The sequence below is a fragment of the Myodes glareolus genome, chromosome 25, assembly GCF_982192425.1.
Source record: "Myodes glareolus chromosome 25, mMyoGla1.1, whole genome shotgun sequence".
In the NCBI taxonomy this organism is placed as follows: Eukaryota; Metazoa; Chordata; class Mammalia; order Rodentia; family Cricetidae; genus Myodes; species Myodes glareolus.
In genome coordinates this window covers 15423841-15448085 of record NC_142050.1, presented here as the reverse complement: position 1 = coordinate 15448085, position 24245 = coordinate 15423841, and the positions used below count along the sequence as shown (strand labels likewise).

Sequence of the window (24245 nt, the reverse complement as noted above, 5' to 3'; positions counted from 1 at the left end):
TTTCCCTTCCTCCATGCCTCAGAAGATCCTCTATATTGATTTTCTTAGATCCTTTACAAACAACTGTGTTGGAGAAGGAGTTGGGAGAGAACAAATCTGCACTAACTACAGATATCACCCCTACACTGTTGTCGACTTGCATTGACACTACCCAGGAAATCAATGCATAGGAAGTGCCTTTAGCTCTAGAGCTGAGAGCTGTGTGCAGGGTGCAGGTTTATGGGGAAGTGATCATTTTCATTCATTCACTCGTTCAGGGACACTCAAATAGTAACTGCTATGTGCCAATCACCCTCCTACAATCTATTTCTTCTCTGTCTGGAGTGCTAACCATAACCCACAGTGACTGAGTCAGTCACAAATGATAGAGAGAAATGAAGTCAGTTTTTTTTTTCTCACGCTGGTTGTACTCCAAGTGTAGAGCAGCCGCAATGACTAGTGATTCTTAAAGGAGGAAACTTCAAAAGTCTCCATTTTAAAAAATGAGTATGGACCATTTCCACCATCATAAGATGTTTACTGGACGACAGGTACTAAGACTCACAAAGCTGCCAAGAGACTAGGTATAGTGCCACTTAGAAGGACCTGTAATTATGGTACATCCATGTGGTAAGGCACATTCTGTGCAGTGTATTCTCTAACAGGCAACAGTTTAAGACATGATTTTGTTAGGTATTTAGTGTGTTAATAATTATATTAAATTCCGTAGATACAAAGAGGCTTTAAATTGGACTCTACCCCTCTACCTTCCCCACTAGGTTCTAGTTCGAGATAAGAATATGTATCTCATGGTCTCCAAAACCATAGTAACTTTCTCTGCTTGGGAAAGTTATCAGAGAAAAACATAATTATGTCAATTTCTTTTGTCTTCTCAGTCAATGTGCATGCCTGTTCCTCAAACAACAGAAAAGACTTCAATAGCCGTATTGTGTAATGAGCAATTATTGTAATTTTGCACTGACATTCTCAAAGCATTGGGCTCTCTTTGCTCCATTTTCTAAATGAGCGTGGACCACAGGGTGGGAACTGTGGCAACACACAAATTTGTTTAGCAACATTAATCACAGGGCAGGCGATTAGACCACAAGCCAGGGATGTCTTTCACTGTGCTCTGCTGAGGACAGCTGAGAGCCTCTCCCTTTCTGCTCGCACGCGCAGCAGAGGTCAGGTGGAGGTTACATTTAGCCTTCCTAGTGGTCCCACAGTTTTAAGGCATAGAGCAGTGACATTTTATTAAACCTTTTGCTGGATCATTTCTCCCCAGATGTAGTATTTTCCTTTTAATTGTACAGGTGATGGAGTAGTTATGTCCTTTACAATGAGATAACTCACTTCATTCATAGGCAGTGGCTTATGTGCCCTGTGATTTTGAGAACCACATTAAAGAGAACTCTACTTTTCTATTGAGTTGTGAGGGCAAGGGAAGCTCTCCACGGCCACTCAGGCCTGGTCAAGGGTTTAGCCTTCAGGTTCATTGCTGGCTTGTGTCAATGTCACTGACAGGGAGGAAGCTCTCCAGAAGTGAAACTGTTGCTATTGAGATATCAGCCTATTTAAAGATGTTTTCTCACTTTAGTGGCCTTTGATAGCTCTTTGTTCTCTGTGGGTCTGAGTCTACCTCTGCTGTTTGATGCAGATGCTGCATTATTGTACTTGTGTAGGTTTTGAAACTTTACAGCATCAGTTAATGAGAGAGCAGCCGGACAAGGCTCTTACATTTCTTTCAGTCATCACTTGCACTGGGAAGATCCTTTAATCTTGGTGGTTTTGTCTTCCTCTCTGTAAAATGGGGTTGTAAGCCTCCTTCCTTATTCATGGGACTATGACAGGGTAAGGGTGCATTTGAAAGACTACTGTTTTATGGATGTATAGATTGTAAAGAGAGTGTTTGCCAGGATTCTTGTTATAGCCCAATTTCTAATCAACTTCCCAATTGCCCCAAACCTGGGCACTGTGCTCCTATAACTGATTAGAGCCAGAATGAACAATAAATCTAAGATTAATTGATCCTATGATCTAGTTTGGACCAATAAGATATCACCCACCAAACGCAGGAGCAGTAATGGTAACACAACCTTGAGGTTAAAAGACAAGGTATAGTCAGGGAATTGTTGACTTGGATCATATTGAAGAACACACAGAGAGATGTATTCTATTTAAAAAAGGCCAGAAAAAGGCTTGTCTGTGGTAAGAAAATCAGGTAAATGACTCTGGGATTCTAGAAAGAGTAAGTTTAGGTTTAGATATCATGAGGCAGCCTGAATTCTCCCTTATTCTAAAGAATAAGGAAGACCTCATCCTCAGCCTGAGGTCTGAGTCTGGCTAGCAATTTCCAGCTTGTCTCAGCCATGACAGCCTATCGAGGTAGTATGGCTTCCAAAGAAAAATGGCACAGCTCTCCCTAAGTCACGATGGTTCTGCAGTTAGCTTACATGTGATGATGGGTTTCTTTCTGCCTCAGTTTCAAATCTCTTCCTGTTTCTTTTCTTTAAGCACTGTTTAAGGTTAGAGTTAAATATCAAATAAGAGCTAAAGGAATTGTTGCTGTCCAACTTACAAGCCAGAGGAAGGCTGACACGTTATTTGTAATGGCTTGAGCAATATTTTACAGCCTCTCAAACATCCATCTGAGTGTTGATAACCTCACTGTTAAATTTACTTCCTCCCCAGCCCTATTAAAAACACTACCACATTTTTCCTACTTGTTCCACTCAAGTCATTACTGCCTTCTGTTGGAAGAAGGGTGTGAGAGTTTGCGAGGCCATCATATATTTTAATTGGTATTTATTCGTGGCTCTGAGACATGCTTCCTGTGTTTGGTCATCTGCTCTGTCAAGCCTGCTTTATACGAAGATGACAACTCAGGAAAAGAGTTGTAATCCCACAGCAGGACTGACTCAGCAGTAAAGAGCCTGTAATCCCCGTGGCAAGGGTCCCATTTGATTCTCAGCACCCACATCAGGCATCTCGAAACTTCTGGCAACTCTAACTACAAGGGATCCAAAACCCTTTTCTATGCTCAGTGTGCTCTGGCACTCATATGACATACACACATACAGAATTAAAATAAAATAAAATAAAAATTTAAATATCACTACTCATATGTTTAAGTGGTAATTTCAAACTCAAGTACCATTGTTTCCTTTAAGATCCACGTCAGTGTAAGACACAGTAGTTTTTAGATCATCTCTGTGATGGGATGTTATAGTCAAAGAAAATGTGAGGCTGAGAATCAGCCCCTAAAAATGTTCAACCACAACTTTTCTTCCAAGAAGTGCCAGAGACCACATCAATGCTTTACTTTACCCCAAGGTTCTCAGAAATCTGACAGGGCAAAGGTTTTAAGGTCACTGTATTAAGCTGTACAACTTATTCTAAAAAGTTTTTGTTAATGAAAAAGCTATTTTTTCCAGCTGAAGACAGCAAACTATGAATCCACCTGATCTTGCAATTGTTGCCACTGCTGCCTCATTAGGCACCATGGAGACAGAGATCTTGTTTTATTGACCTTCCTATTCCCCATAATGATAAATCACTGTTCCACTAACGCCCATTGCGAGAACAAATTAAATAGCATTGTTAACAGAATCATATACTAAATAATAAATATATTGTTTCAATCTCTTTTAACCATTTACTACTGCTTTCTTTTTCTGGCTGATGACATACTGTTCCTTTGTATGACTTTAAAAAGGAACTACACTTTAGCACACTCTCCCAAGTATAATAGGAGTTTTCCACACAGAAAAACTTTACAGTTAACAGTCATGGGTTTTAAGCTCATTGGCTAGCCCAGATTGAGTTATTGACCGAGCTTTGGTTTCCTAATCTTTAACACAGATCAGAAGTCTCTGCCAAGCCCAAAATGATACCTACTACGGTATAGACTGGCTGTGCTCCTCACAAAATGTACACTTGTATTCCATGGTCAGTCCAGCCTCCTGACTGAGAGTTGGCATGTAACCGAATGTCACATTTTCCAAGATGATGGGCAATATGATATGGGATTTCAGAGATGTATCCTTGAAATGAGTGCTGACAAATGCCCAGAATAGCTATTAACTCATTGATAGTTGGCATAATTAATACAGTCATAGGCTTCTTTATTGGGAGTTCATAGGGCAGCTCCAGTTGGCAGCTACTGCCACACTTTGAACATAAAAAAGAGAATATTTTCTTTCTGTTGCAAAAAATCACACCCTTCATGCAGTCTCCAGCCCTCTTCTCCTCCCCCAGCTGTTCAGTTGTTCCATTAAAGCACTTGGTAGATGCATCCTTTTTTTTTTAAGCATGTGGATTACTCAGCTTCTATAGTATGCAATCCCTCCTTCAGTTGGTTAGTACTTTTCATTTTCTCCATGTCTAACTCTTCCCACTCTTCTCATAATAATAAAAAAAACACTTCCTCAGTTTTAACTGCGTAGCTCTAGAACTTAAAATGACTCATTGAATAGTGGAATTGATGAAGTCAACAGCTGCTGGAAAGTATTTCCCATTAATAGCCCTATCAACATGTGTTTGCGATTATCCCAGCGAGAAAAATAGATGCATCAAACATCCATGCTAGCCTTTGCTAAAGCTTTCACTAAAGAAAGGCGTGCTTGCAAAGTAATTGCAGTTTTAAGTTTAAGTTTATGTGCATGTCCGTTGCTCCTGCGTGTAGATCTGTGCACCATTTGCGTGCCTGGTGCCCACAGAGGCTAGCAAACCATGTTGGATCTCCTGGAACTGGAGTTCCAGATGGTTGTGAGTCACTGTACTTATGCTGGGAATCAAACTTGGTTCTTCTGGAAGAGCAGAGAGTGTTTTTAGCCACTGAGGCATCTCTCCAGATTAGAACCTCGCGTTTTGACTCAGTGTTTCAATGAGGACTATAGAAGAAGTTTGATGGGGAACAACATTGTGGAGAGATAAATGAAATAAAAGAAGAGGACAAATGACAGAGGTCCTGTTGAAAACGCTATACTTCTTTTCAGCATTGGTTAGGAGACTTCACGACCTTACTAGTGGTAAGAAGAGAAGTTGACAGTTCATGCCTTCATAGCTTCTGGACACTTTGAGAAAGAATATATCTAACAAATATCAACTATTATGGTAAAATGCCTGTCTTCTGAACAGCCAGAGCAAATAGTCGAAATATGCTGTGAAAAAGAAAGGGAAGAGGTCAAGGTAGAAATTGAGAAGAAAGGACTTAATTCAGTTGAGGAAGACATCTCTCTGCTGACGTCAAGACTGGGAGCTAAAGGATGGGAAGGTGTGGCAGAGGCAGAGGAAACAACTGTGCGGTCTTGTGACCAGACAGGGCACAGACTGTTCTCAGAGATGGAGGAACATAGGTGTGTCTGGAGCACAGGCTGTGAAGACGGGACGAGATGAGGCCAGAGAAATGGGCAGGGACAGTACCATGTAAGACTATGCCGGTCTAGGTAACGGGATTCAATTTTATAACTGAATGAAATGAGAAATCAAAGGAGAGGTGTAAGCTGTGATGTGTGTGTGTGCGCGCGTGTGTGTGGGTTTCTTTAAATGAAACCCTGAAAAGCAAAATGTTTCTGTTATTTACAAGTAGAGTTAACTTGTTAGTCAAACAACAGATCATCAGTTCCAACTCTGCTTCTATCAATCTATGTATCTAGGAATTATCTGTCTGTCTGTCTGTCTGTCTGTCTGTCTGTCTGTCTGTCTGTCTATTGATCTTCCACAGTTATGTAGTGGGTCTTTCTATATTGAATGAATTGCTTTGTCTTGAAATTTATTTTGCCAGAGAACCACGGAGCTCGATACTACACAAAGAACTACCAGTAGCTAAAGAATGCTGTGAGTAGGAGCAGCAGTCTTCCCTGGAGGAGAGCACATTAACTGGTTAACAAATACTACATGATCAGTCCTGAAAACAACGCACACAAGTAACGTTATAAAAAACAAATGATGAGCAGGGCTGGAGAGTTGGCTCAGAGGTTAAGAGTACTGACTGCTCTTCCAGGGGACCCAGGTTCAATTCCCAGCACCCACATGGCAGTTTGTGATAGTCTGTAACTCCAAGATCTGACCCCCCCACATATATGCGTGCAGGCAAATTCCAGTCTACATAAAATTAAAAAAAATGATCAACTTACATTTAGGAATTATATGTATATAAGTATATATGCAAATATATCTGCATATATGAATGCATATGAATGACAATGAATAGAGGAGGCCATCAATTTGATAAAGATCAAGGAGGAGTTGTCCATGGAAGCGTTTAGAGAGAGGGAAGTGAAGGAAAGATGCAATTACATTATAATTTCAAAAAAATGAAAACAAAAATAGATGCAAGTTTTCTATGTGGTGCAGAAGATAGAGTCCAGGGCCTTGCACGTGCTGTCCTTTGTGTGTGCTGTCCTCTGCAGAGCTGCCTTTGCCATGTGCTATCCTCTGCAGTGCTATCTTCTGCAGTGTTATCCTTTGCAGTGCTGTCCTCTGCAGTGCTGTCCTCTGCAGTGTTATCCTCTGCAGTGCTGTCCTCTGCAGTGCTGTCCTCTGCAGTGCTATCCTCTGCAGTGCTGTCCTCTGCAGTGTTATCCTCTGCAGTGCTATCCTCTGCAGTGTTATCCTCTGCAGTGCTATCCTCTGCAGTGCTATCCTCTGCAGTGCTATCCTCTGCAGTGCTATCCTCTTCAGTGTTATCCTCTGCAGTGCTATCCTCTCCAGTGCTGTCCTCTGCAGTGCTATCCTCAGCAGTGCTATCCTCTGCAGTGCTATCCTCAGCAGTGCTATCCTCTGCAGTGCTGCCTTTGCCATGTGGTATCCTCTGCAGTGCTGTCCTCTGCAGTGCTATCCTCTCCAGTGCTATCCTCTGCAGTGCTGTCCTCTGCAGTGCTATCCTCTGCAGTGCTATCCTCTCCAGTGCTATCCTCTGCAGTGCTGCCTTTGCCATGTGTTATTCTCTGCAGTGCTATCCTCTGCAGTGCTGTCCTCTGCAGTGCTATCCTCTGCAGTGCTGTCCTCTGCAGTGCTGTCCTCTGCGTGCTATCCTCTGCGTGCTATCCTCTGTAGTGCTATCCTCTGCAGTGCTATCCTCTTCAGTGCTGTCCTCTCCAGTGCTATCCTCTGCAGTGCTGTCCTCTGCGTGCTATCCTCTGCAGTGCTGTCCTCTGCAGTGCTATCCTCTGCAGTGCTGTCCTCTGCAGTGCTATCTTTTGCCATGTGTTATCCCCACACTTGGTTGGTTGAGAGCAAGCCTCACTTCACATCCCAGTGATGTAGGTGGGCTTTCTGTCTATGTGTTATTTTCATTGGTTAATAAAGAGACTGCCTTGATCCTCTGATAGGACAGAAAATTAGGTAGGCGGAGTAAACAGAACAGAATGCTGGGAAGAGGGCAATGAGTCAGACGCCATGGAGCCATCTACCAGGTCAGACATGCTGAATCTTTTCTGGTAAGCCACCACCTCGTGGTGCTACACAGATTATTAGAAATGGATTAATCAAGATGTGAGAGTTAGCCAGTAACTAACTCTCTAGAGATAGTGGGCCAGGCAGTGTTTAAATGAATACAATTTGTGTGTTGTTATTTCCGGGGCTAAGCTAGCCATGTGGGAGCCGGGCGGGATGAAAAGCAGGCCTGCCCACAGCTCTTCGCTACAGAATACAGTTTCCGTGTAATCATTTCGGATGTAAAGCTAGCCAGGTGGGCGGCGGGAAGTGGCCCGCTGTTCCTTCTACATCCCAGGCTGGTCCTGTATTCCAGATCTTCCTGTCTCCTGAGCACTAGGGCCTATGACCCCCATACAGGACAAAACATCACATTTCTAAATAAGTATGAACTTCAATATTTGATAGTTGACATGAAATACATTTATAATAGAGCCACCATCCCAGTCTTTGGTTTGGTGATAATTTCTTAGGTATTAATGATAAATAAGCAACAAAATAAGAAACATTAAGTCAAAGACAACCCTACACTGATGATGATGGTATCTGAAGTCAACAACAACAACAAAAAACTTTAAAAGTTTTTTTTGCTTTTTTTATAACTGTAGTGTTGCTGAGGGCAATTTAATAGTATTTGGAAAATGTCCAAATTTGACCGTTAAAATAAAGTAGTTACGATAGTTAATGGGTGCAGTGGCTCTCTATCACCTTCCTGATGCTTCGACCTTTAACAAACTTCCTCATGCTGTGGTGACCCCCAACCCTAAAGTAATTTTTGTGTTACTTCATAACTGTGACTTTGTTAGTGCTATGAATCGTAATATAAATATTCTTGGAAACAGTGGTTTGCCAAAGGAGCCACAACCCACATGTTGAGAACCACTAGGTAAGAGGAAGCTCTGAGTTCAAGGCAGGTTTTGAAGTGAGAAGACTATAATAAAGACAATCTGGAAAGAATGCAGTGACATTAAAGGGGACAGTTAAGGGTCATCTTTGTTCCCAAGGACCCTAAGGATCACTGAATTGTATGGCAAAGTATATAGCATCATGAACTATTTTTAGGTTTTAAAAACCTTTTTTCCCCACAAGACAGGGTTTCTCAGTCTAACCCTGGCTGTCCTAAAACTACCTCTGTAGACTAGGCTGAATTGAACTCACAGATCTGCCTGACTCTGTCTCTCAAGTGCTGGGATTAAAAACGTGATTTAGCTCAGTGGTACAGCATTCACCTAGCAAGTGCAAAGTCCTTGGTTCAGTCCAGTTTCAGGTAAAAAAAGAAAAAAAAACAAAGAAATAAACAAACAAAAGCCCCAAGGCAACTGGTAAAACTTATCTTTAAGCCCTTATGATGAGACTTCGGCTTCATCTCCTGAGCCCCCTTATTTTGAAGCCTTAAATAGGATTTTGATAAACTTATGAGGGTGGTTTCATTTTCATATATGAACATGAGGTATTTTAATTTGCACTTTAATTGTAGCCTGGAAGGCTGACCGCCACTGATTCTTAGCATACACCCGCCTTTTTCTTCATTGTCTGTTGCTGTGTGTATTTATGTCACTGTTCAGTGAGCAGAATCAGGAGCCAGACTCCATGTGCTCATAATCGTGACTTTGTAAGTTACCAGCTGTGTGACTTTGGGTGAATTGTTTGGGTGAATTATTTATGCCTTTTTATTACCACGTTCACTATCTTAATTTAAGAAATAATATTGAATTGATATTTCAAGTATATTACGATGCTGTGTATTTCATATTTTATATATAAAGCATGTGGTTTTTGGTTCTATTTGCCATTTTATTTTGTATATTTTTGATATAGAGAAATTTAATACATTTATGTATTCATAAATAAATAAATAGATAATATAAATAAATGAATATAGCATAAATAAATAAATAGCACATCTTAGCTTTTGTAGCTTTTCCCATTTTTTTATAGAAAGGATGTCTTTCGTCACATCCTATCTGTTCAAAATGTGAAAAGTTTGAAAGATGAAATATTGAAAGACCAGTACTCATGCCAGGGAAGATACAAGGGGTCTATTCAGGCTGATCCCGAGTGCCCTGGGTTGACATGTATTTTATGTACGTGGAACTATATAACTGTGTGATATATGAAGCTGTTCATTGTCAATATGGAATCAAAGTCTCCCAAAACCATGCGGTTGGCTTATGTATACAGTGATGGACCTGTTTCATGTGTGTGTGGATGAACCAAGCTGTAGTGTGATTTTGTTCATATATAGGCAGTCAGACACTCACATTACAAAACAGAAGGATAATTTATTCCTGTCTAAGGACACTTCCCTCATTCTCCCTTAAGTGGAAGTCCCACTTCTGCCAGGATCACGTGGTAATAGTCAGGGTGTTGTCTAGTGGAAATAAATTGATGGGTAAATCCATAGTCCATGCAGAATTGCCTGTTAACCGCCTTCTGCGCTTTCTCACCAAAGAGAAGAAGCCTGTGATGTTCAGGAAATTTTCTTAGTCAAAAAAATTTAAAGATTTTTTTTTAAAAATTAAATTTGGGAGCATTGCTGATTAATTTTTATTTGTTAAATTGACTGGACATTGGGTTGTCCAGATTTCTGGTTAATCCTTATGCTGTGGTTCCTTCAAGAGTGGTTTGAATCATACCATATTTCAATTGCTAGACACAATACTGCAAGTTGCCTTCATTCGCGTGGGCAGACATCATCCAGTCGATGGAAGGCACAAAAATCTTAAGAGACTGATCTTCCCTCAAGAAAGAAACAGGCCCTTCTGCTTGGGTCCTTCCAACTGGTACATTAGTTCCTCCCGCTGTTATTATTGGAAAAGTGGAATATTAATTTTTCTGGAGTCTTGAACTCATATGGCTTTAGTTGGATCCCCAGCATTCTGACTCATCTTCTAGAACTAGCCAGTATCCAAAATCATGAAGCCAAGTCCTCCTGATAAATCTCTTATTCCCCATGCTTATCTTGGTTTCTATTTCAGTCTCCATATTTATCATAGCTCTGTCCTGTGGGTTTGTTTCTTCGGAAAACTTTAATACAGAAGTCCAAATCAAAATTTAGATGGAATCAGACAACATTATGGATATCCTTCATGTAAGTTATTGGAATTCCAGTTCATCGATAATAAATCATTGTTTAAATACCTTTGGTTTTAGTTATGAATTTTAACTAAGTTATTTGAAGTAATCCACAAGTAGCAATGACTTTTACCAGAAATATTTCACTTAAATTAATTTTTAATATTTGAGATGTTTGCCACCCCCAAGCACAATACAAGCATGCAAATATGCATGATACACACGCTTACTACATACAAACATACACAGAGACACACACATACCTGTTTAACTGTTAAACATTTTTATTGTGCAGATTTGAAATCTTTATAGGACATGCAGCATAAAAAAGTGTAAAATATATCAGTAAGCGTATAAAAGTTCAGTAACCTTTTGAACCAGCAATGGACTTACATGAGACCGAGCATCTAGGAAGAACAGACATGTCTTGGGGCACACAGTTTACAGACTGAATCTCAGAGTCATTTCCCAAGTCATTCTCTTTACATAAAGATAAAGAATAACTTTACATTTAAACAAGTATGCAGTATAGTACATTTTCAGTTATGCACACAGCTTAAAAGTCAAACTGTGTCCATGCCAGTGTCTGTTTTAAATGCAAACAACCAAGGTAGGCAGCAGGTTGGTAGTTAAAGTGTGGCAAAACCGAGGAAGGAAACAACAGTTAGGCAGAACTCCAATAAATGTATAAAAAGGAAAATAAAAGCCTACCTGGAATTAAAAAAAAAATATCCCCAGGGGCTGAGCTGGAAGGTGGGTGGAGAACAAAAAGCTTTGGGGTGTCTCAGGTAGGCAGCTTTCTGGGGGACTCAGGTATACAGGTGAAATTCCTCAGTTTGGGTTCAGGAGAACTAGAATTTATTCCAGCAAGAACATTACCTCAAGCTTTTATTACCGCCCCTTCCCCATCCTCTCTCTGAGCAAAGTGATGTTTGGATGAGTTCAAAGGCTCCTGGCAGGGGGAGGGGTCAGGTGTCACAGCATTACAGACTATTGCAAGGGCTAGTGTAGAACGGGTCGTGCTTGCAACAGTTTTAGCAGCCTCCTTCTGGTGGCCTCCTTCTCGCCAGCCCTCCTTGGAGGCCCACTGATGATCAGCTGAAAATGGAGCACAGTGTTGAGCCACTAAATCATCCCAGCAATGGACCGCCTTAGACTCAGGAACGTATGATTGTTCTAGAAACTAAGTGAGACTGACTAGACATGCTGACCTCATTTTGTGACTGAGAGTCAGGGAAAGCTGACTTTGGCTCCTGCCAACCCAAGAGAGAGCTCATCTCTGTCTATTTTATATCTGCGTTGATGTTGACCAGGCTTGTCATAGAGAAAGATGCTACATGACCAAGTACAGAGATCAGTTTCAACAGGTTCTGTATCTCAGAGTCAGAAACAAGGATAGAGAGCTAGCAAGGTTTTCTGTTTTGTTTTAGGAAAGCCTCTGGCATAGCGAAAGTTGATGAGTTAGACCCTATTAGAAAAAAAAAACATGAAAAATTAGAAGGCACCCAGGTCCTATTATAGGTATAACAAATATTCAGGCACACAAAATAACGGGTTAAAAATGTCAAGATGAATAAGACATTAATGATATCATGAGCATGAAAAATTTGGTCTCCAATTTGACAGTGATTACTAGATCCCGCTAGATTGTGATTGGTAAAAGTGATGGCAATTAACTCCTCAAATAGCTGGGAAGTATCTGTTTAAAACCTGCCCCCATGTCCCTAAGCATGAGGCCTTAGCCTGGAATTCTTCACTTTCTAGGACATCATCATTTTAGAATAGACAGCTGAGGTTGTTGGTCCTTTTTCCATCCCTACCCCCAGTTCTTCCTATTTTTCTCATGTTATATTTCAATTATATGCTTGTATTTTAACCAACAGAACAATGATCCATGAACAGAAGAGAGGGTAGGAATGGTTTTAAACATTTCAGACTGTCAAAAATAAATGCAGTAGCTCCAAAGAGACAAATAGTACATATGAAAAACTGAGCTGATGACTTCTTTGTTCTGGACCAAGACAAACCACTCATCAATGGCTGCTGTGATAGCAACTTGAAACTTGAAATTGGCACCAAAGGAATAATAAGGAAAAAAAGAATCGGGAATATTTCCATCATTGAACGGTCACTCATATTTCTTTCTGCATGTTGATACGGATATTGCTGAATATCTTGCCAATAGCTTCAAAGAGTGGATCACAGAAGGTGTGGACATAGATGGAATAAACTCGGCTGATGCACTGAATCTCGATCAGGAAGCTCTTGATGCACGGCACCACTGCCCAGATGTGCAGGAAAGAGAGAATGGCGAAGTAAATGCCCCAGATGAGTGCCATCGGGATGCCAAAGATGGTGGACAGCAAGCGGTAAAACCAATATTTTGTCACAGTGAAGGTGGTAAAGCTGGCCTTCCAGATGCCGTCGAAACTGTGCGTCCCTTCTGGCTCGGCAATCACATCTTCGAAGTCGATCTGAAAGAAAGAAATTGCCGACAGTGAGTGTAAACAGAAGAAAATGGAGACACTGCTTGAGATATATGCAAATGTCTTAGATTTGTTTGCCAGCCGTGTGCCAGACAAGTATCAGCCACCAACAGCATCTGTTTCCTTGGAACGCCCTGGGAACATGACTATGTGGGTTCTTCTCAGATCTGATTGTTCTAGGGTGGAGCGCAAAGGCATTTTCACATATTCCCCAAGTGTTTCTTTACTGTGTCAATGGTTGAGAACCGACTGCTTTTGGGACAAATGAGTACGCTTTGACTTCTTTAAAGTAAAACTCAGCAACATGGCTAAGGACACACAAAACACAGTAAAATGTAAGGAATGTGACATAATTTTACTGCATTCAGAGACAATCATACAGCATTGAGGACTAGCTATTTTAAAATCCATTAATGACTTTCCAAACAGGATTAGCAGAATCATGTCAGGAAATTCGGTCACGGGTGAGCTGAGGCATTGAGATGGGAGGTGAGGCTGTAGCAGAGCTTTGGAGATGAGTGTGACAGGGAAATGAAGGAGGCTGGAAAGGTAGGGAGTCAAGCCTCAGGAGCCAGCGAGACTGAGGACTGGGAGTGTCACAGGCATAGAGGACTGGAGAGACAATGTCAGGACGAGGATGAGGCCGAAATGTTGTTTTCCATACAGTTGAGAGTCATTGAAGATGTTAGAGCCGGGAAGTGTGACCACAACCACATAGAGTTTCTTGAGATGAACTTGGCAAAGTATGTATGTGTGTATATATGTGTGAGTGTGTGTATGAGTGTATAGTGTGTGTATGTGTGAGTGTGTGTGTGTGAGTGAGTGTGTGTGAGTGTGTGTGAGTGTGTGTGTGAGTGTGTGTGAGTGTGAGTGTGTGTGTGTGTGAGTGTGTGTGTGAGTGTGTGTGTGTGTGTGTGTGTGTGTGTGTGTATAAATATGTATGCTGGACAAAAGGGAGAAAGAGACCAGCAGAGAACTGTGGCACAGCCCAAGAGAAGATGGCAGAGTCAAGATGGGAGAGGGGTCCTAAAAAGAAAATGAAAGGAAGAAAGAAGTGGGGGGGGGGGAGAAGGAGGAAAATGGAGGATGGGAAAGAAACAAGAGAAAAGATAAAATAATTTCTGGATATTATGGGAAGATTTGGTACTTTAAAGAGAGGAGCAAAGGATGACCTTTGAACTCCTGCTCTGACCGTTGGGGAGAGCACAGGTGGCATTAGAACAAGGAGAAAATTACGAAGGAAAACATTTTAAGCTATCAGGAGAGAAGCTTACTTTAGAATTTGAGAAGATGGGAATATAGTTTTTGGTAACAATCAAGACGGGCCAGAAATCACGACCTACTTCAGAAATTGCTCTTGGGAAGCAATCAGTCCAGTGTGCAGTCATATAACACTTCAGTCACCAAATGCTTCTGGGGCTTGGTGGTCTGGGGTTTCAAAGCTACCTGGAGCAGTTGGTTCCTGTCACTTTGCCACAGAAGAGACACATGACGACTTTCTAAAGACAGAGGGGGATGTTGGCACAAACGCATCCTTTTCCAATAGCCTCCATGTCCAGGTACCCGTTCACCTATGTAGCTAATTCTTAGACTTTATATAAACTAAATGAAGCATGGGATTGAAAACAAATTGTCATCAAGAAGGCTAGCGAGTGCTAGGGCTATGGCTTCGTGGTTGCTGCCATGTGAAAGACTCCGGTATGGTTTGAAATTCACGCAAACTGCTGGCTGTTTCTACAGCCACCAGAACTCAACATCAAGGCTAGAACTTGGGTTCCTTCTTGCTGCTGCTCAGTGCCCAAGAGCCACCTTTGATTTAGCACACCAAAATGACTTTTGGAAAAAGTACATGACGCTCACCAGTTTTAAAGATTATTTTCCAGAACATTCTGTCTCTTGCTCTGTTGCCCAGTGTCCTAATAGTATAATATGCAAAAAATAGTTTGGCTATAATTTTGTAAATAGCCATTGCATTTTTTTTTTCTCAGCACATTTAGAACTAGACTCGGAGGAAAATGTTCATTTGTGTTTTTTCACAGTTTTTAAGAAGCCAGGAAAATAGCTCAGTTACAAGAAAGAACCAGGACTTGAGTTTAGCCCACAGAACCCTCTTAAAAAACAACAAACAAACAAAAGCAACAGACAAGGCTCAGCAGGCCAGCCTAGTCTAATTGTGAAGTTCCAGACCAGTGAGAGACTTTGTCTTTCATAGAAAATGATGGTGGACTTTGGAGAAGAAACACCTGACATGTCCTCTATACACACACACACACACACACACACACACACACACACACACACACACACACACCACACAGGAAATATAAGGCAAATTAGATTAATACTTGAATGATGTTATATATTTATTCATAATTATAGTATAATGCTTATTTATAATTGCCTATTTTCCATTGCCTACTATTGAGGCTATAATAATAAATTCTGTCAAAGCAATGGAAAATGGAAAATTATGATTTTCCTTTGATTCAGCTAAAATATAGTCCTTTTTCTGTTCTTTTTAAAAGACGCCATTATTTCGTAAGTGAAACTGAAGATGTCAAAATTGCAACATTTTTCAGGAAAATTTAAATCAGGGATCAAAATCTAAGCAATGGCGGTTTACAAATGCCCTGGCATGCTCACCTGTTTGCGTGCACAAAGGGAGGAGACCTATTGCTTTCACTAAAGGGGACGTCTGTACCCTATCCCCCCAGGAATACCAATGAATCGTCCAGGTGAATTGGAGATTGGTTTGAGGCTCACATCTATTTTGAAAGAAGCTGATGTTTTGGTAAATACTGGGCAACTTTACAAAAAAAATACTTTTTAAAAATGAAGAGTATTTCACAGTAATGAAAAGGAATTTTAGTAGCTTGAGAGGCTTGCTGTACTTAATCTTTCCCTAGCATGACCTCAGGACCAGTGGAACATGTGTGTATGTCTGGGTGTACACATATATGTGAATACATGTATTTGGACTATATTAGCAAAGTATATTCTGTTAGGGAAGATGTCTAGGAATGTATGTTTGTATGTAAAGCTTCCTGAAAACAGTTTTCTTCACTGCACATCTAAGTATTTTCTCAGCAAGTGTATTGGAAATTCTTTTTTTTTCTCATGTTAGGTACTTTTGAAACATTTTCAGTGCCTTCTGAAAACAGGAAGTGAGCACAATATTTAAACGCCTCAGAGAATTTTGTGCAGGTTTGCGGGGACAAATTACATGAATATAGTTACGCTGCTAATTTAGTCTTAAGAATTTATGGTGGCTTGAAAGGATGAAACAGTGTAGTCAAGTTTAGTGTAGCTGGGGGCAGAAGCGAGGCAGGCTGATGAGCCAAAAGCCAGAGGGATGCTTCCTCCTCTCTACCCCCATTTCTACAACAATAGCCAGCTGCTCTGAGGAGTGTATCCTGTCAGTACAAAGCCCTGTGATGTGGCGAGCGCTCCCTAAGTTACAGCACTGGCAAGCTCCTCCACCTGCTGATTAGAGTTTTACTAGATAAACAAGTAGGATTGACAGCCCCTGAAAGACATAAATTCAGTGCCTACCCCTGGCTCAAAAGGACGAAACTGTGCTTGTGATTGCCTTCCTCGCAAATCTCTGAGATGCCCGCTCTTACTCCTTTTTGGAGATGACGTTACTGGAGGAAGTTAACAAATTGCTCCAGGTCTCCCAGATGCTAGCGAGCACAGCCGGAATGTGTCACATTTCAGGTCTACACTCCTTCTGCTGCTGCACTGCTGGGAATCAAACTTGTACACGAGTCTTGGGGTTTGATTTTTACAAGGGTAGACTGGCACCAAGAAGCGCTCACACTGTGGTTGCTGAAGGACAGACTCTTGTTAACATTACCACTTTAAGTCAGGACATCTGCTAATAGGAATATTTTGAGTTGTGTGAACTGCTCATATTTATATTGCCCTGAACAGTATGCTCTTGCAATCCTGGGAACTCAGCCAGGGACTGTCAAGCTAAAGGGTAGAAATGGAAACTGAGGCACAGAGTGATTAAAACGAGGCAGACAATACCCTGGTCCCAAGTGAGTCTGTAGAAAAGCTGATATTAGAATGGGAATTTTACCATTCCCAGGTGTACAAACAGCCACAGCCCCCTCCCCACACCTCCCCCTTTTCATGTACCTATTCCATGTCTAGGCACCCACACATCTCCCCCTGCCATCTAAGACTCTGGCTTGTCGGTATCACTGCACAGGTTTTAGAGATATGTCCTCTTAATACTGTGCTCAGGACATTTTAATACTTCAGCCAGAATGAAGAAAACTGGAAATGGATACTTTCACTTTTTTAGAAAGTGTGTGTGTGTGTGTGTGTGTGTGTGTGTGTGTGTCTGCTCAGCTTGGTGTGCATGTCTGCATGGGGGGAGTGTTGGAGTCTAAATTCTGATGCCCATGATTGCACAGCCAGCCCTTTTAGCTGCTCAGCCATGAGGAATGAACAACTATCTTTAGTGTATGTTCTGACTCGCACTCAAAGTGCACGGAGGTGAATGTAGTTCTGCTAAGTGAACAGCCATCTAGTCAGCAGCAGGGCAAAGTTCCCCCACCAACTAAGGCACAGCTATTGAGCAGATTCATAGAAATTATTCAAAAGAATTCCGTAGGAATTTAAATTTTAAAATTCATAGAAGTTTAAAGCAAAGGCTCCTTGGAGAACTGGAGTCCCATTTAAAACACAAAAATCAATGGCCACCACAGTCTTGGCTAGAGCAAGGCTGTCTACTCAACCAAAGATAGGCACAGGATTGGAACTCAGTCTCAGGAACATGCCTGGCTTCTGCCTGACATCACCACTTGTTCCCAGTCAGTCTTGTGGCTGTACTCTGTGATCAACGAGAATGACTTCTGGCCTTCTACTTCCATTTGAACACTGTCTTGATCTCCATAGGCCCCATGGGTCCATTTGTTTGACAAGTGATGGCGCCATTTTCTCCCAGTCCCCTGGGCACTCACTCTTTGCATAAAGCATCAGATGGAGTAACTGTCCGTCAAAATGGCCACTCTTGAGTCCTGTTTACAAAGGAGCTTATCCCACTTGTCCCTGCCCATTCTAACTGTACCTTGGTTGGTGTGGAATTGTGCCCTGCCATTGACTAGGTGACTGTTGATGAACCATGTTCTGTTCATCGTTGCTGGCCTCACCTAGAGCAACATCTCATCTGTTCACTCCAATTTGGAATGGTATAGGAGTTAGAAATTGGCTTTTCTTAAAAGATGAGACAAGATCACAAACCTAAGGGGCGTAAGCACTTTGTGGGTTTCAGAATGAGATGCCTCAAATGAAGCTCAATTATGCCATCAAGGAATTGGTTTTCTGTTCTGTAACCTAAGGAACCCATTGCCATTTTGGTAAAAGTTATTATGCGGGCCTACACATCAAAGATTGGGATGTGCTTCAGCAGTATTTCTGTGTCTCAATGGATGCTTTCCCAGGAGTCAACAGTTTATATTACTAGATTTTTATAAATGATGCTAGAATACCTTTGTGCAGCATTGGCTGCTTCTGAAACATAACAAAATCTAGCAACAGATGTCAGGAAAAGCAATCTGTCTTGTTATGTTTTGATAATGTTTGACTAATGCAATAAATCTCAGAAGATCCCATCCTGTTAGATGTGTCTTAAGGTAATATTTTAAATGCAGTTTACACGTACACACAGCTTTAAAGAAACAGGGACAAGGTTTTTTTTTCTGTCTCAAAATATGGATCATTTTTTTTTCTGAAAAGAAGTAGTCAAAGAAAATTGAGGTACCTTTGTGAGTTTATGCACAACAATGTTTTCACATTTGGTAGTGGGAAAGATATGTTTTAGCACTGTAAGTGGAAACTCTGATTTTATTAGAATATAAGAACATCTATTATAACATTATTATCATGATTAAATGTATTTGTAGGACATATTACAAAACAACTACCAAGATGTTTGCTGAAGACCCATCTGTTGTCTGTCCAACACAGTCACACTGCTGCCCCAACGGAGTCCTAAACACTTGGGTCTCCTGACCTCAGAGTTATGTCATGATTAGTTTATATCTGGGATTATCAGGCTAGTCTTCTAGGTGAGTGGTTTGTGGCTTGTTGAGAATATACACGTGACTCAGTTCGACCAATAAGATGTAAGTTTGTCTGCTGGGTAGAAATTTCAAGAACGCTTTTATTTACTTTTTATTCATTTGTGTGTGTGTGTGTGTGTGTGTGTGTGTGTGTGTGTGTGTTAGTATGTGCACATGTATACAGGCGCTGACAGAAGCAAGGGCAGGACATTAGATTCCTTGAACCTGACGTTGCAGGCAGTTTTGAGGTACCCAATGTGGGTGTCAGGAATCTATCTCTGGTTCTTTGAGAGAGCAGTGAGCGCTCTCAACTGCTGAGTCATATTTCCGGCCCCCAGAAAAAACTTTATATTTCTTAATAAGAAAGACAGGACCTCATGGGAAGATCCTTTTCATCCTGCTTAGATAGTATGTGCTGCTTACATAAGTTGATGTAATTATATGACCATGAAGGTGCATGAATGAGTAATGGAGAAGGGAATGGAAATGATGCTCTTTTAGCCATTGGTCAGCTGTGGGAACAATGCCAGCAATGCTGACCTTATGGCTGTTCTTATGTGGTATGTACATACCATTATTTTCAGCCATAGCTCTAGGTTTCATTCCTAGAACATACATTTCTTTTGGTAGGCATACTGTGTATACTTTCAGAAGCATGTTCCATGTCTGGCTTCAACCTTCCCACGTTGCTAGAAATTCCCACAGAATGCAGCCAAAACTAATTCAGGAAATGTTTACCTTACATTAATATCAGAATGACAAATTAACTATGAATGGAGCAGTGCAATGTGTTTTTCATCTATAAAAATGAAATTTAAATATAATAGTTTTGAAAATGGCTCTCAAGGACCCCTCGCCAGCTGGTCATGTTCTTTCAATGCGCTCTGCTTGAGTTGGTGGCTAGAAGTCATGATTGCCCTTCAAAAGTGAAGGGTGCCATTTTGAAGATGAGTTACAAAACCATAACATCTGACTGTGCGCCTTTCTTGCTCTCTGGTTTGCTGTGCTGGAAGCTAGCCACCATGATCGGATTCCCTTAGAAGAGGAAGACATGGTCAAGAAGTAAAGGCAGCCTCTGGCTACCAACTATTGAGACATTGAAGTCCTCAGTCTAATACCTTGGAAGGAACAGATTAGCCACCAACCGTGTGGAGAAGTCTGGGTATGGTACCTCCACCACCTTGTCTTTGGGAGACAGCTGTGTTGCGCCTTGGGAGAGACCCTGCGCCACCACTTAGGTAAGCCACACTTTCCTTCCCACTACACAGAAAGGGTAAAGTGATGGATGTCTTTTGCTCTACATTACTAAATTGGAAGATAATTGGCTATGAATGTGTGGCAATGAATCCAATTTGAAAACAAGTCACTCTTACATTATCATTTCATTTTATGTCTTTTGAATTAGACAGTTTAACTTCCATATCTACATAAAAACATGTACAATGGATATATGCCTAATTTCTTAGAATTTGGTCCTGAGACAAAAATCCATAAGTATGTGATAACAAAATCCAACATCTTAAACTTTCTATAATCCACATTATCTTAGAAAAACAATTAGACCATTTGCAGTGTTTGTATAAGACTGTCCACCACATGTCTCAAATGGGTTTAGCTTATAATCAAATGTGATTGTTGGTCTTAATTTTTACCTTAACAGGACTTAAAATCAACCCAGCATTTACGATCCAACCCATATCTGTGAGGACATATCCACAGAGGATCAACTGCCTCAGTTTGGGTGGTACCTTCCAATGGTGGCTGATACCTAAAGAGTCCAAAGAAAAAAACAATATTGTCTGCTTGCATTTGCTCCTTCCTGAGTGCATCCAGTTCTAATTTCTTTGGCCTTCCACTGTGAACTTGACACTAGCAGCTCTCCAGGAATCTTCCTGGCCACTAGCACCTGTTTGGGTCTTCTGAGACATCCAGTTTTCTGCAGTAAGAAACTACTGGATTCTCAACTTGTCCCATGTCAGGTGGTTGTTGTCCGACTACCCAACCCGTAAAGTGGAACCTGGTCTAATAAGTCCTTTTCTATGAGACATGCTTCCCATTGGTTCTATTCTTCAGGAGAGTCCTGCCAGAACACCAGATGTGCTCCACAGACTAAGAGCCATTTTGACCTAGAAGACACACCCAGACAACCAAATCTAGACTTCTAAATCGAGGACTCCACAATGTAATAGTTATTGTTCTTGGGTTTCAGAAGTTCTCAGTATGAGTAACATGGCAAGAGGGTCTTTCTAGAGAAAAAAGTAACTGCTAAAATGCTAGTATTCTCAGTTAACATTCTTATCAGTCTCTCTGGGGTGGGATATGGGCTTGGCACTTTTCTAATTTCAGGCAGGATCTCCTTATGGAGCTCAGGCTGGTCTTGAACTGCAGATTTTCATGCCTCAGCCTTCTCAGTGCTAAGACTACAGCCTGAATCTGGGGCTCCAGTTTTATTTTTAATGTTCTTCAAAATCATTTGCGTTTGCGCCTGTCTGTTTGTGGGTCATGAGAGTAAGCATCTGCAAAGCCTAGAAAAGGGTGTGGCATACGCTAGAGTCAAACAAGTGACCGTGAGACATTTGAGAATGATGTTGGGAACTAAGCTTGGATCCTCAGAAGAAACTTTTCCCTCTCTTAACCAGTGAAGCATTTCTCCCGCCCCCAGGGCTTTCACTTCAAATAGGACTTCGTTTCTCTCCTCATTGCTAAAAGGTACTGGAGCCTGCCACGGCTCCTTGCAGTTAATGACAGCCCTGATGTGTCCATGCTGTATCCTCTGGGCCTTGCAGCCCGGGCTTGCTTCCTTCTCTGGGATCCTTATATGCTGAATAACATCAGGACGCTAATGAGTAAATGAATGGAAACACCCTCAGAAAACCTTTTTCTAATTTCAATCTACAAACATGGGTTTTTAGTTAAAAGAAATTACTATTAGTTAAAAGAAATTACCATGATTATTATAAAAAACAATTCAGTAGAAATCCAGTTGTATTTCCATCACTCTATATTCAATAAAAGCAAACACTATGTTTATTTTCAAAATTAGATACATATTTCTAAAATTTTAATGTGTACACCAAATCTAGTCACACACAGAGAGGGTGTGTTCCAACTCCCTTCTCTGTTCCCACACAAATTTCCAACATGTTGAGAGGCCTTTGAAGCTGATGGAATAGTATTGTGTGTGAGCACATGGGTATGGACGAGGATGAGAAAGAACACAATTAAATGTTACCAGAACACAGCGACTTTGCCTTAATTCCCATGTGTTTTCTCAAAGGCAGACTTTGCTGGGCAAAACCGACACCACTGGGCAAGAGGCTGCAGCGTTCTTGCCGTCGTTACTGAAGGCGGAGGGTCTGGATTATGTTATAAACACCTACGATCACATGAACCCCATGGTGACCCACCCATAACTCCAGAGGAATGTAAATCTGGGGTAGGAACATTGTTGCCTGTTCTTGGTTTGAAGGCCTGCTGCTTTCAGTGGAAGATGTGAAGTAACTTTAACTTTGTCTTTTATTACTTCCCCAAGACTGTCTGCTGGGGAGCAAGGGAGAAGGATGCGTCCATAACCAGAGTGTCAGTGTGAACTGACAAGCATGAACAAGGGAAGAGTTTGGAGTGTGGATTACAGGGCAGGAAAAGGTCTACACCGAGAAGCCTGGATGCTAGCTTGGCCTTGAACTCTCACCCTCACGTCCAGTCCTCAGCAATCTCACTCTTCCCAGGCCAGAACCTCTGGGGCCGGTGTCTCCTGCCATTTCGTTCTGTTGTCTCTTTGTTTTACCATAGCATTTTATTTCTCCCTTATTCCCAATGACAGTTTCTCAAACACTAAAATACTTCAGAATTTGCTGGAGATACTGTAAAAACACAAGGTTCTGGGTCTTGAATCAGAATCAGTAGTGTGTGTGTGGTACCTGGGCATCTTTCCCTCCTACCATGAATTTAACACAGGATATCTGGGGAAGAAAAACGAAGCTGCCAGTAGAGAGGCTCTCAAAGCCTCAATATGGAGACCTGAATTAATGCATTCGTATGTGAGTGTATTGTTTTTGATGTGATAGATGGTTCAGGCCAACAACAAGGAAACATTACATCATAGAAATTGCTCATCCATTCCTTGCCTTGGCTTCTTACTTAGACCATGCAGGTGTGGTGGTATTAGCTCCACAAGGGTTAACATGGAAAATGTCTAGGATAGAGCCAGATGTACCAGGAGCACTGGTCCGGTTGTCTTGGCCAGGAGGGTACGATAGTCTCTGGGGTTCACATTAGATTTCTACACTGTAGACTGAATATCCCTGGCCTGAGAGCACAGACGAACACTCCTAGTTTATACTTTGCCATGCTTACATCTTGCCATGCTTTGAATTGCATCCCCATTCCAAGCTAAGTCAAAACCCCAGTTTCTAGTAAACCTGGGGGAGATGGCAAGTGTTGAGGGAGTCAGGGAATTGTGCTGAGCAGCTGCCGTCTAAAGTCTGCTGAGAATGCTCAACAAGCCACCAGAAAGAAGGAAAAGACATAGATCTACCAGAGGTTTCACAGGCAGATTGGTCTTCCTAATGCCTTGATTTCAGACCCCTTGCCCTCAGTCCAGGAGATAATGGGTGTCTGTTGCTTTAAGTCACCCAACTTGTAACCATTTGGTGGTGGGAACGCCTAGGAAATGCATGGAAGTCTCCATTTTCAATGTCAGGGTTTAGGGATTCCTGAGTGTTTCCATGCCTCTTCATATAGGGTGTACACCCTTTTTTAGGGTGACCCCAGGTGGGAACCAAAAGTCGCATGTAATTGAGGTCAGTTGGACAGGAGTCTTCCTAGGGAGTCCAGTATGCTTTGCTGATACAACGTCACATTTTCTTATCACGAAGTGCCTAGCTGCACATGTCTCTCTACACAGCAGGCTGAGCACCTCCTGGTTCATTTTATTCTCCGCAGACTTCTGGTGTCTGTTTGGTGCCACTTGTTGATGCTGAGTGTCACCAAACAGGTGACAGAGAACAGACAACCGTGTAAAAATAGACCAAGAAAGGGCCAGAGATAGGAAGCTGGTGACTGCGTGTTAGTGGACAGAGCGGGGTGACTATTCAGGCGTACCTCTATCCGCCATGCCAGAGAAGAAGGAATAAGTGTAGCCATCCAGAGTGTCTTCAATGGAAAAGGCCTGCGTCACCAAATGTGTGGAAAC

General features: G+C 41.6%; 1 protein-coding gene across 2 annotated transcripts in view; it reads right to left on the bottom strand.

Annotated features, from left to right (window-relative positions):
• Positions 1 to 10757: 10757 nt before the first annotated feature.
• Cav1 (caveolin 1) overlaps positions 10758 to 24245 on the bottom strand; it is a 31051-nt gene continuing 17563 nt past the window's right edge. For both annotated transcript variants that reach the window (XM_048448990.3, XM_085683869.2), the window contains exon 3: positions 10758 to 12965. In XM_048448990.3, coding sequence (XP_048304947.1) covers positions 12624 to 12965 — 342 coding nt within the window. In that variant the 3' untranslated portion in view covers positions 10758 to 12623. The remainder of the gene's footprint in view (positions 12966 to 24245) is intronic.